We start from the raw sequence: 14,063 nt of genomic DNA, 5'->3' as shown, positions 1-14,063 counted from the left end.
GGACACAGCTTCAGACTTGGAAGCTCTGGAAAGAGAAACTGATAGCGCCACCGCCGCTGCCGCTAGAGGGCGCCTGGGGGCGGGGCGCGGGTGGGGAAAGGCGGGGTCCTACAGGAGGCAGGGCGGCGAGCCGAGAGGGGCGGGACAAAGGACCGAGAGGCGGGGCCAGCGGCCGCCAGGCGGAAGAGCACCTCTCACCTCCGACACCTCGCCTCCCGCTTTCTTCACTCTCAGTACCTCTTCCCGTTCTTGCCAGTGTCGCGTCGCTGGGCTCGCTTTCTCCGAGGTCTCTAAGAGCCGCCTACCGCGCCCCGCCCGCCACCCGGAAGCCCCCAGCCCCTCAAGGACGCATCACTTAGTGCCGCGGTCACGGCTACCGTCACAAGCGCCCCCAGCCCCACCCTACCCCGGCCTGCCCGCCATCCTTCTCCGGCCCCCGCCCCTGCCTGCCAGCTCCACCGGCCCGCAGGTGCGGACGACCTCAAAATTCCTCGGCCAGCGAAGGCCGCCAGCTTCAGGGAGCGGAGGGGAGGCGCGGTCCCGCAGCGCCCCCAGACTCATGTCCCAGGTGTGTCCAGACCCCCGAGGCACCGCTCGCAGGGCGATGACAGCCCGCGAGGCTCGGCCTCGGCCGCCGGCAGCCTTGGTCCCAGCTACGCCGCCTCCTGGCCTTCCCCCAAGTCCGAGGGAGAGGTGGGATTCTCCCCGACGCAGTGGAAACCTGGAATCCCCTTTAGGGTCCCGTTCGTGCTGCACCCTTGACTCCACCATCTGCAAAGGGATTCTTGTCCGGAATCCCCGAAGCCTTTAGGACAGCTCTTATTCTGTTGAATGAAGAGTCCCTGATTTTCGGAAAGACCACCGGCTAAAAGTCAACTGAGTTTTCTTGAATAGTTATAGTTAAATTTGAGGCAGGAATTGAATTTCAGTTGATAGCCACAAAGCGGACTGGTACGAACCTACTGGATGGTCATTCTGGTGACTACTTGGAGGCACTATCCACTTTGTGGATTTGTTTCAGTTGAAATTTATTTCCGTAGAACTTATTGATTTGTTTTTTCTAAGACCACCAGAGTGAGCACAAAAGAACCAGCAAGTAGGCAAAGGTCAGGAGCAAAACTGCAAGTTTATTTTGGTAACCTAAGGTGTGGGGAAGAAGTCTGTCGGCCTCCGGCAAACAAGGCCGACAGAGTCCCCCCATCGTGGGGCTCTCGGGCGGGGTTCCTGCATCCCGACTTCAGTGGGGCTGAAGGAAGACCGCGTGGGACCTGGGCCAAGAGCGGCTTTTCTAGGAGTGGGAGGGCAATAGGCGGGGCACGGGCGTGTCGGGGGCGTTCCGCAGGTGCGACCAGGTAAATCTTGGTCTCTTTGGATTGACGTCACCTGGTGCATGCCCAGTTGGTCTGCACCTTCCCGGGTCACCGGCTGCATTTTCGCGCGCGCGGGAAAAGTTGGGAGGGGGGATGAAGAACCCGGAAATGCACCATCTTGCCTCCGTTCGTCCAAACACTTATTTAGGTCTCTATTACTGATGTGACCGCTTTCAGTGCAGAGGGAAGCCTGTGATTTCTGTGCAGCGTCAGGTTGAACAATTTAGCAGTGTAAAATGTGTTTTCTGCCTGCCTTGACTCGACAAGCCAAATGTCCCCTCCTTTACTTTTCCAGGTTGTGCCTTTTTAGCCAAGAAGCATGGAGGTCATTCACGGCAGGCCGTACTGTTGCAGGGAGCTTGAAGGAGCTGACATACTGTCCAACACCTTTTACTCTAATGAATTGCACACCCCCCTCCAAACGACTACTCGCCCAACTGCCTCAGAGGACAGGTAAAACAAAAACTAGAAAAAGCAAAGAAGAAAAGGCAGTTTTAATGTATTAGTGTATTGATGAAAAACATGTATTGTTCTGGGGCTCTTCTGTTTTTTGTTTTGTTTGTTTGATTTTGAGACGGAGTCTCACTCTGTTGCTCAGGCTGGAATGCAGTGGTGTAATCTCAGCTCACTGGGACCTCCACCTCCCAGGTTGAAGTGATGCTCCTGCCTCACCTTCCAGAGTATCTGGGATTATGGGCATGAGCCACCATGCCCAGCTAATTTTTTTGCATTTCTAGTAGAGACAGGGTTTCACTATGTTGGCCAGGCTGGTCTCAAACTCCTGACCTCAAATGATCCACCCACCTTGGCCGCCCAAAGTGCTAGGATTACAGGCGTGACCACTGCACCAGGCCGGAGCTCTTCTGCTTATCATATCACAGGGAAGGCAAAACGTGGCAATTAACTGAACCTTCAAGTGTCTGTAAGGAACTCGAGAAGTAAGTGGCTGTGTACTATAAAAGCCAGACATCGTATTCATCCACTACATTCTAAAATCGTAGAATGGCCCGTTCCTTCATTGGGAAATTAATATGTTGTAATCAAAGACTATTATAAAGAGTACTGTATGGGTTCCCTAACATGCCCTTCTACCATCTGCCCAAAAATACTCCCAGAATTTGCTGCTTCTAGTTGTGTAAATTTTTGCTTCACCAAATTCCCTGTAACACATTAATTATACATTATGATTTAATTTATGAAAAGCAGTTTGGTGATTTCTCCAAGAACTTAAAACAGAGTTACCATTTGACCCAGCAATCCCATTATTGGATTCTAAGTTGTTCTTATACGTTGTTCTATCAAAGGAATATAAGTTGTTCGACCATAAAAACACAGGTATGTTCATCAAAGCACTATTCACAATAGCAAAGATATGGAGTCAGCCTAAATGCCCATCAATGGTTGACTGGATAAAGAAAATGTGGTACATATACACCATGGAATACTATGCAGCCATAAAAAATGAGACCATGTCCTTTGCAGCAACATGGATGGAGCTGGAGGCCGTTATTCTAAAGCAAACTAACACAGGAACAGAAAACCAAATATCACCTATTCTCACTTATAAGTGGGAGCTAAACATTGAGTACACATAGAGACAAAGAAGGGAACCACAGACACCAAGGCCTACCTGAGGGTGGAGAGAGGGCGGAAGGCGAGGATCAGAAAACTACCTCTTGGGTACTAGGCTTATCACCTGGGTGACAAAATAATTTGTATACCAAACCACTGCAACATGTAATTTACCTGTATAACAAACCTGCATATGTATCCCTGAACCTAGAAAAAGAGTTTTTAAAAAAAATTACAATGAAAAATATTGCACCTAACATATCTAGTGATTACTATGTGTCAGCACTCTACCAAATGCTTTGTATGTAGTAATTCATTTAATCCTCATGACAACCCTATGAGATAAGTACTATTGTTATCTGCATTTTACATATGAAATAACAGATATACACAAGGAGTTTGCCAAGATCTTAGTGTCAGCATTTCCTGTATTGTATTTACTTGAATCATTTTGAGAAAAGGAAAAGAAGAAAACACCTCAAAACACCTGGACAATGAAAAAATAGCCTGACTGGTTGTCTACTTGTTTTGTGGGTTTTTTTTCTTTTTTTCTTTTTAGACGGAGTCTCGCTCTGTCGCCAGGCTGCAGTGCAGTGGCGCAATCTCAGCTCACTGCAACCTCCGCCTTCTGGGTTCAAGCAATTTTCCTGCCTCAGCCTCCCGAGTAGCTGGGACTACAGGTGCACACCACCATGCCCAGCTAATTTTTTTTGTATTTTTAGTAGAAACGGGGTTTCACCATGTTGGCCAGGATGGTCTCGATCTCCTGACCTCATGATCCATCCACCTCAGCCTCCCAATCATTTAAGAATTCTTTAGGAAACCAGGCAGGCAGTCAACCAACTTCAGTTTAAACACTTCCAAAAAGGACAGCACTTCCACACCAGGCAGTCCATTCCATTTTTGAATGCTCCTGATTGTTAGATCATTTTCTTTCTAATGAGAACAATTTTTTCCCTTGTAATTTCTGCCTGCTGATTCTGGTTCTTCCCTCTGAAGCTATGCAAAATAGTAATTCATCATCCCATGCTAGCAGCCCTTCAAGATCTGAAGATTCTCTTGGCCCCTCTGAGAGTTCTGTTTGCCAGACTAAACACTGATTCTCACAGATTCAGCTCCTTTTTCTTCTTGCACTTAGCCTTTCACCATCTCAATCAGACTTCCACAGGTCTTCTCCAGTTTACAAACATGCTGTTTATATTAATAAAGAAAAAGAATGATTTTTCCATAATTATAAAACTAACACACATTCCTCATAATGTAGAAATCATAGAAGTCTGTAAGGAAAACAAATTCTTTCTTTTTCCACAGAAAAATTATGAAAATGAAGCACAGGAAAGAAACCCTCTGTACTTCCTTTATCCAGAGATAACTACTGTGTTAACATCTTAATATGTGTCCTCTCCAATTTTTTAAAATGTAAAGATCATAGTCAACATTTTTTAAATCAATTGCTATTTTCACTTAATGAAAAGAAATATTCTTATATTGGGGGAAGAGGAGTTCTTGTTACTTCTGGGTCAGTCCTTGCTGCCCCTACTCCTCTACCGTTGACCTGATTCACAAGAGTGGTTTTCAGCCCTTAATGCCCTTTCAGCTCCAAGGGCTATCACATTAGGCAGAGCTTCACTTGAGTCAAATGAAATTCTTAGTGGATTGTGTGTGATCTGGGAATGGGCAGTTGTCCCTGGCTCAAAAACAGCAATGTAAGGTTTTATATTTGGCCTAAAAGAATCCAAGAATTTAGGGCTGCCATATCTGAATGCACCACCAAAAAGCACTGTCAAAGGCTTTTCACCGAAATGTTGATCCCCTCTACCTAAAAGGTCCTATAGGTGGTTAGTGATCGGCTCCAAAACCCTTTAACTGGCATGAAATTTAAGAGAAGCACATTTTTTGTTAACTGACTGTAAAATTCAACACGATATATGGTCAACTATAAACTACGAAAAGGTATTATTTGAAGCTCTATCTAGGTACAACCATGTGTCTGGCTACTAATAACTACAACTTGCTTTCCCTTTTATTTCACACGAATTATTTCCTTTCCCAATCCCCAGACTGAGAAAACCAAGATGATCATGTGTTCTCAGAATCCCTCCTCTTAACCCCCTCTTAAAAAGCCACCAGACAGCTTACAAAAGAGTCTCTTCTCTCAGTGTTGGCGGCTCTGGGTGGTGTTCGCAGGATACCGGTGGCCCGTCTGTTCTATCATTGCTGAGGCTTACTTCTCCAGACCAGGTGCAGGGTCCGTGGCTCCCAATTTGAATCACAAAGTATCTCAACAGCAAAAGAAAACAATACAAAACAGAAAGCCCCTGGTTTTTTGGGATTACCTTCATAATGGTAAGGATAAATGTGAGCCCTAGCATACGTCTGCACTCAGCAGCTTAATTTTCTAAACACGGATGTACTTAAAGGGACACTCTTTGTAAATACCGTGATGTATCCAGGTACAACTTAGATCATGTAGGCTGTACCTACAACTTAGATGCAGCCATCATGGCCCTCACTTGGCAGTTTTAACAGTGACGCAAAACGATTTCCTCACATCAGCCTACTTTTTTTTTCTTTTCGCAATAGGTGAGGTGAATACAAAAATTAGCCAGGTGTGGGGGCTCACACCTGTGATCCCAGCTACTTGGGAGGCTGAGGTGGGAGGATCACTTGAGCTTAGAGGCAGAGGTTGTAGTATGCCAAGATCACACCACAGCACTCCCGACTGGGCAACAGAGCAAGACCCTGTCTCAAAAATCAAAACAAAATAAAACAATACAAAAATAGGTGACGCAGTCTAGCTGCCCTGTTACCTGGGACTGGTCTGCAGACAGGGTACTTCAAAATCACCTGAGGAGCTTCCTAGAAAGACAGATTCCCAGGCTTCCTCTATGGACATTCTGACTCCCCAGGTCTGAGGTGGGGCAAGGGAATCTGCATTTTTTAGTTTTTCAGCTTACATTGAGAACTATGGGGCTAGCAGCACTGAAAATGTAAGAAAACCAAGACTATGGTTCTGGCTTACCTGATGACCAAGAGTAAGTTAGTTGTTACACTTTAATCACTTTATTCAAGTGGATTTTTTAGAACAAGTATGCTAGCCACTATTTTATATAAACTTGCTTGATCTCCATTAAAAATATTAAGTATATAAACAGTTGATATTTTTTTCTCATTTATTCTGTTGAAAATTTAAGTGTGGCGGGAACAGCTACTCAAAATCATCAAGATTCCTATCCCTTTTTTCATTCAGCTGACTTCTCCTTACTTCTAGCAAGTTCTCTTAGCTCACAGGGCAAACATACCCATTAAGGAAGTGCTTTGAGAACTGCTTAGGATTTCATTATATAGTAGGATTTCATTATAGAATTTCATTATCAGTTCCCATTTTGTTTCTGGATTCACTTTGCTGTTTTCTGACTCTTAAAACATTTTTTTAAATAGTAGTTATCTGCCAACTAAAAATGAGGGTTATGTTTATTTCGAGCTTTTGTTTAATCATGCCTCCCAGTAATTACTGGCTAAATTATTGAATTTGGGACTTGATGCACAAAATCTTGTACAGTGATTTTAAAATGAAATATTGGTTCATCTATAGGGAGTGTATCTTTTTCAAAAACAAGTAAACAATTTTCTATTGCTAGAGATGGTAGCACCAGTAATTTGATAATTATTCTCTTTGTTATAGAGATGTATTTTATTTACATTGAGAACTACTGGGCTCGCAGAAAGGGAGAGAGAGGGAGAGATAGAGGGAGAAAGAGGTGAGATAGACAGTGAGAGAGAGAGAGGGAGGAAAGAAGGGAGAGAAAAAGGGAGGCGGAGAGAGAGAGGGAAAAAGAAAGGTTTAAAATTTCATTGAATTTCATTTAATAATTTATTAAAACATAACCCTCATTTTTAGTTGGCAGATAACTATCATTTTTTAAAAATGTTTAAGAATCAGAAAGCAACGAAGTGAATCCAGAAACAAATGGGAGCCTATAATGAAATCCTAAAATTATTACATCCTAAAATGTCAATTTTTATTTTAATTTGGTTCCTTCTCTACAATTCTGTGAGTATTAAGGCTAAGGGGAGGGAGACGTGATATCTTAAAGTAAGAGGGAAATATGACTTATTTATGCATTGTCTTTTATTTTAAATGATTTCCTGCAACTTTCCAGCTTTAGGTAGATGCCAGTCCAAATGATTGATTAGCATTTTCTACCGGCTCATCTTCCGGGGACAATGTAATATACGGGGGTCAGATGTTGAGAAATTGACTCATTTAGGTTTTGAATGTAACTTTTACAAACTTAGATATTACAGCTTAGGTTGTCATTAATCAAATGCATTTAAATATTTTTAACTTGTCATGTCCCCGAAACCGTGTCTGTTGATCGTTATCAGACAGCTAGAGAGGACGTAGAGGTCTGAGAGCTGAATGCCAGCATCCCTTCTACAGCACCCCAAATCAGTGGGCCCAGGACTCTCCTTGCCTAGCTAGTGCGGGGTTAGCAAACTTTTTCTGTAAAGAGGCAGATGGTAGACTTTACGGTCTCTGTCCAACTATTCAACTCTGCCATTGTGGGGCAAAAGCAGCCATAGACTGTAGATAGTTCATAAATGAATGGTCATGGCTATATTCCAATAGACTTTTATTTACAAAAACAGACAGGGAGTTGGATTTGGCCCATGGGCCATGCCTTGCCAACCCTCAATCTAGGGACTTCACAGGATAATACATTCCACTTATAAGACAGTCCTGAGTGTTGCTTCTTCATTCTATTCAACAATTATTCCAGGTGGAGGAGAGGGGGGTTATGTTAAGCCACGCACTGTACTGGTAAAGAGAAAAAAGTTGCTCCACAGTTCATACCTCTTCCTCCTTCCCCCTCTCTCTCTCCCTGTCTCTCCCATTCTCTCTCCCTATCTACCTATCTCCCCTTCTCTTTCTCACTCTCTCCCCCTCCCTTTTTCTCCTTCTTTCTTCCCCCTTCCTCCTCTCACCCTCCTCCCCAACCCTTCACCCCACCCGTTCATCTCCTCCATGTTTCTGAGTGGCTGCCACTGTTCTCACGGTACCGTTCAGAGGATTTTGAAGGATAGGATACTGTCCTTGTTTTCCTCTCATGCTCCACCTCTCAGTATGGCCCTTCTCTACATGCCCCAAGTTCTGGAATTCTCTATCAACTCTTCTAATATAGTTCAAAATTCAACTCTATTTTCTCAACCCCTAAGATCTGGGTAAGTTCTACTCAAATCTTTACTCCATGCCTTGTGGAATGCCTCCAGATTTATCCAAGTTCCCAGGACAAGGATAGGGATAGCATTTGAAAGTCTCATGGTCACTTCTGACTTTGGGTTCCTGGTTGCACTTAAAAGAACACACTGGCCCAGATGTGAAACTCAGTCATCCCTCATTTTTCTCTAAAGACTTTGTCCATGCAGAGCATTTGTGAGCCTCGTAAACTTCACTGAACTGTTGGGGATCAGGAGGGAGAGTCACACCATGCCATGCTACATGTAACCAAAACACTTTATAGCCATAACTTCCACATTCTTAAAAGGTCTTTAACCAGCTGTCACCAAGGGTTTCTCCCTGGGTTTCCAACCAGTGCAGTCCCCAGTAGCCTCACCATGCTGCTGGCTCCTCTCATCTCCCTCTTCCCTTACTCCCCTTTCCTCTCCTCTCCCTCTTTCAAGAGCAAACAAACACATTTCTCCCACTGCAGAGCAGTTTAATCAATCTGAGCTTGCTTGAGCTCCTGCCAACACCCATACTTTCAGAGTCTGTGTCTACGCCAAGTGGCTTAGCAGAATATTTTACCAAACAAAAGTAATTCTTCCGTAAGAGAGATTCTAGACTGAAGCCAACACTGTCAAGAATTTTCCAGTCTATTAAACTCTAGGCCTTTCTACCTGCTATTCCCTTGCATGCCCCATTATTTCCTCTTTCCTCTAGATAACTCCTACTCATCCTTTAGAATACATCTTGTGATTGCCCCAAGAATCCTTCCTCCTGAAAGGATTCCTGTTTGTCCTGCAAAGTGCCTTATAGGTATAATACCAATCCAGGACCACTTAAATCCAAGCTTAAGTTTAGGGTAGATGCAAACTGGGGGCCACAGGAGAACTGGTTAACTTCTGACTCACCTTGAACAGGAGAGGGTAAGCATTTTAAGGTCCCAGCTTCTTGTGTAGATGGTCTCCTTTAGTTTCCTCACTTGGCTGATTTCCATATCCCTCACCTTAAAACAAAAATGTAAATTTGCCAGGATTGGCCCTGCCCTAAGGGCAGAAGTGGCTTCCCTGCTTGCTTACTTCACTGGGTTCCTATTTACCCTCTATGTAGCACTCATCCCTTTCTGTCTTGTCAAAAAGTTAGTTGTTTTTAAGATTTTTTTTTCTCCTCCCAGTGTCTTTAGTTGTTTTCAGTGGGAAGTTTGGTCCAAATAACCTAGGCCGCCATTACTGGAAACTGAAAGTCATTAAATCCTTCCTAATTAGGAAGCAGAACTTTTGCCAGATACATTTGCAGGTGTTTTTGTGAGGCTGTGTTCCTAACCAGAAGATTTCATTCCTCTCTCACAGATAGCAGTACAGGAAACAAATCCACCTCTTTGGCCTTACTCATTTATTCAGTAGTATTCATTGGGTACTTCCTGTGTGCCAGGCACTGGGGTAAAGCCTGGTTACAACAGTGAGCCAACAGAATCCCTGCCCTTCACTCCTTTGTTAAGTAAAAGCAGAGAGAATCATCTGAGCTACCAGTTTCAGGATTAGATAAGCCCTACCAACCAATTTAGGAAACTCCCATATCTCCAGTCCACTGCATAGTACTGTTGTAAGGGGTGGGACTTGGAGACATGATTACCATACAAGGTAACTGTTGAATAGAATAGTGCTGCTAAAGCTTTAGCATGCACAAGAATCACCTGGAGGGCTTCTTAAAACATTACTGCACCCCATCCACAGAGATTCTGATTCTTAGGTTCTGAGATGGAGCCTGAGAATTTGCATTTCTAAGAAGCTCTTAGAAGATGCTTATGCTACCAGTCTAGGGACCACTGTTTGAGAACCATTGTTGTAGTAGCCCTAGATAAAACTTATGAGCAAGTAGCTCCTTTACAAGATTGGGAATATTCCTTTACAATACTCTCCGTTTTTGAAAATCCAAAAATAATCTGTAGCCAAGACCATTTAATGAGGAGGAAGGATTTTCAACAAATAGAGCTAGGACAACTGGATATTCACATGCAAAAGAATAGATGCATGAGATACCTTATCTCATATTGTATCCAAAATTAACTCATCCTGAATCAAAGACTTAAGCATAAGGACTAAACTGTAAAATACTTAGAAGAAAACATAGCAATAAATCTTCATGGCCTTGGATTTGCAACTGTGTTCTCAGATATGACATCAAAAGCATAAGCAATAAAAGGAAAAACAGATCAAGTGAACTTCATCAAAATTAAAAAACTTCTTGGCTTCAAAGGACACTATCAAGTAAGTAAAAAGAAAATGCACAGAATAGGAGAAAATATTTGCCTATTATACCTGACAAGGGACTTGTAAGTAGGATATATAAAGAACTCTTATAACTCAAAACTAAGACAAATAACAAAAAATGCAAAGGATCTGAATAGATATTTCTCCAATAAAGATATTGCCAGTAGGAACATGGAAAAAAATGCTCAATATCATTAGTCATTGGGGAAATGCAAATCAAAACTACAATTAGATACACTAGAATTCACATCCACTAGAATGGCAATAATTCTTTTAAATTTTAACAGAAAATAACAAGTGTTGGCAAAGATGTGGAGATATTGGGATCCTCATACAATGTTGGTAGGAATGTAAAATGGAGCAGCTACTGTAGAAAACAGTTTGGCAGTTCCTCAACAAATTAAACAGAATTACCATATGATCCACTTCTAATTTAATTCCCCAAAGAATTAAAAACAGATATTCAAACCAAAATTTGAACATGAATATTCATAGCAGTATTATTCACAAGAGTAAAAGGTGAAAATAACCCAAATGTCCATCAACTGATAAATGGTAAAACAAAATATGATATATCTATATGGTAGAATATTACATAGCCATTAAAAGGAATGAAAGGCTGGGTGCTGTGGCTCACGCCATCCTAACACTTTGGGAGGCCGAGGCGGGGGGGATCACCTGAGGTCAGGAGTTCAAGACCAATCTGGCCAACATGGTGAAACCATGTCTCTACTAAAAATACAAAAAATTAGCCAAGCGTGGTGGCGGGCAGCTGTAATCCCAGGCACTCGGGAGGTTGAGGCAGGAGAATCACTTGAACCCATGAGGTGGAGGCTGCAGTGAGCCAAGATCACACCATTGCACTCCAGCCTGGGCAACAAGAGCAAAACTCCATCTTAAAAATAAATAAATAAATAAATAAATAAATAAATGGAATGAAGTATGGACACATACTACAAAATGGATGAACCTTGAAAATATCATTATCCCAAGTCAAAGAAGCCCATCACAAAAGGCCACGTGTTATATTATTCTATTTACAGGAAATGTCCAGAATAGGCAAATCTACAGAAAGTAGATTAGTATAATAGTTGCTGAGGGATAGACTGAGGGTGGGGAGTATAGGGGATAATGGCTTAGGAACACAGGGTATTCTTGAGATGATGAAAATGTTGTAAAGTTGACTGTGGGGATGCTCACACTTATCTGTGAATGAACTTTAAGGCCATTGAATTATACACTTTATTTTTTAATTAATTATAAGTTTATAAAATAGTGACAGGGTCTTGCTGTGTTGCCCAGGGTGGTCTTGAACTCCTGAGCTCAAGTAGTCCTCCTGCCTCAGCCTCCCAAAGTGCTGGGATTATAGGTATGAGCCACTGCACCTGGCCTGAATTGTACACTTTAAATGGATGAATTGTGTGGCAAGTTAATTCAATCTCAATAAAGCTGTTTTTAAAAATAAACACATGGGCAGAAACAGTGGCTCACACCTGTAATCTCAAGCACTTTGGGAGGCTGAGGCAGGTGGATCACCTGAGGTCAGGAGTTTGAGACCAACCTGGCCAACGTGATGAGACCCCGTCTCCACTAAAAATGCAAAAATTACCTGGGCATGGGGCCACGCCTCTGTAATCCCAGCTACTCGGGAAGCTGAGGTGGGAGAATTGCTTGAACCCAGGAGGCAAAGGCTGCAGTAAGCCAAGATCATGCCACTGCACTCCAGCCTGGGCAACAGAGTGAGACCCTGTCTCAAAAAAATAAATAAATAAAATTTAAAAAATAAAAGATAAGCACACTACAAATGATGAGCAAAAAAAGGATAATCTGTAAGTCCTCCGAAATTTAACCTCATTCTTTCAGCAGTCCCATGATGCCTAAATAACCAGTATCATAATCCACCTGACACTGAGAATTCTGTGTTGTGAAGATTTAATCTAAAAATTCTTATGAAGTGGTAGGAATTTTATGCAATCCGTTATGCAGTTTTGTGCATCTGTTTTGTTGCTGAGGCTGTTTAAAGTCTGTCTTTTTCCACAGGTATCAGGAATTAAGGGAGTCACTTCAACAATGTAGGCTTCCTTGGGGCGCTGAAAGAGAGTATGGTGGGATAATGCCGATTTCACTCCCCGAGGACCACAGGCCAAAGTGTGAGCCTCCTCGTGTCATGGGCAAAGGACATCAGCATTACGGATTTGGTGGAGAAACCTGGCCAAGGTAAATAAACTTTCTGCCATTCACAGAAAGGTCTTTATTATCCATTTTTCTTTATTTCTATTGTGAGTCCTTTGTTTGCTTAAATCTGTCTTCAAAGTTATTTCTTTTACTATTTATGAAAAGACACAGAATGAAAGACTAATTTCTAATTGTGAAATAATAATAAATGAATGGTTGTTGCTGTCCTTAATGATGTTAAAATATTGTGATCAGAAATTTTGATTCATTTAATTCCTTTACTTATCATATCTTATCTAAAACTAAATGGGAATGTTCCTGAGATAGAAAGAGAGAAAAACAATTAAATGTTAAATATTTTTGAGCAAAGACCTGGCCTAATTTGTACAGATGCTCTTGGTTTTTGGAACTTTTGATTTGTAATTTGTCAGACTTTTTGATAATCACTAGAATCTGCTGGGCGTTGTTTTCAAGTGTTAAAACCTTTCAATAATAGTCTATAAATCTTAAAGTCACTCAGCAACTCTATTCAGAACACATTAAAATTCAAGAGAAAGCAAAAAAAAGAATCTGAATGGCAAATGTCATATTAAATATTTCCTAAGGATTAAGACATTTACTCAGAGCAGTCTATCATACACTTGGCACAGAGCCTGCTTCCCCCTGCTTTATCTAACAATCCTGATTATCTGGTTCATGAACACTTCAGTTAACTAATTCTTTGTTCTAAAGCAGGTAAAAGAAATAAATTAAGGAAGACAAACCACAGCAAGAGAGAGAAACATTAACAACAGGGACATGCGCCGCCGGTGACCTTGTCAAAGCCTTAGAAAAGCAATAAAAAGCAGACAAATAAAAAGTCACAGGCTAATTAGAAAGATTCAGACATCAACACACATTATAGATAGTGAGGACCTCACGTTCATTCATTCACTCAACAGATGTGTTTAAGCCCATGCTCTCATGGAACTGTAATCTCTTTGTGAAGCAGATACTGCCACCCTTGTTTTACAATGAATAAACAGACCCGAGAGATTCAGCACCTTTCCTTGGGTCAGACAATTATAAAGTTGTTAAATAGGGATTTGAGTCCAGATTTATTGACTGCAACACCCCAACTTCTTTTTATCTGTTCATTTTATTTAGGCATCTGTTTATTCATTTATCTGCTCTGTAATTTAAGTATAGGAAGCATTGTTCTAGAGACTGGGGAGATAGCTCTGTATGGAATTTACAGCTACTGCCCTCCCAAAATTTAAATATTAAAAAATGCACAATGTTTTGTAAGAATTAGAAGTACTCATACAGAATTCCAGTGTGTAAAAAGAAAGCCAAAGACTTGTTTCTTAAGGGCAATCTACTTCGAAATGAGATTGGTACATGATCTCTTACTGAATGTGCAGGGAGAGAGAGAATACTTGTTCCACTTAGAATGCCAGTTATACCTGGTAT

General features: G+C 42.0%; 1 protein-coding gene across 1 annotated transcript in view; it reads left to right on the top strand.

The window, feature by feature from the left end:
• Positions 1-238: 238 nt before the first annotated feature.
• LOC105509352 (chromosome unknown open reading frame, human C7orf31) overlaps positions 239-14,063 on the top strand; it is a 53,066-nt gene continuing 39,241 nt past the window's right edge. The window contains exons 1-3 of the mRNA XM_011938560.1: positions 239-568; positions 1,666-1,823; positions 12,477-12,653. Of these exons, the coding sequence (XP_011793950.1) occupies positions 1,690-1,823; positions 12,477-12,653 (311 nt within the window). The 5' untranslated portion in view covers positions 239-568; positions 1,666-1,689. The remainder of the gene's footprint in view (positions 569-1,665; positions 1,824-12,476; positions 12,654-14,063) is intronic.

This window comes from Colobus angolensis, unplaced genomic scaffold, assembly GCF_000951035.1.
Source record: "Colobus angolensis palliatus isolate OR3802 unplaced genomic scaffold, Cang.pa_1.0 Scaffold175, whole genome shotgun sequence".
Taxonomy (NCBI): Eukaryota; Metazoa; Chordata; class Mammalia; order Primates; family Cercopithecidae; genus Colobus; species Colobus angolensis.
This window is presented reverse-complemented; position numbering and strand designations above follow the sequence as displayed.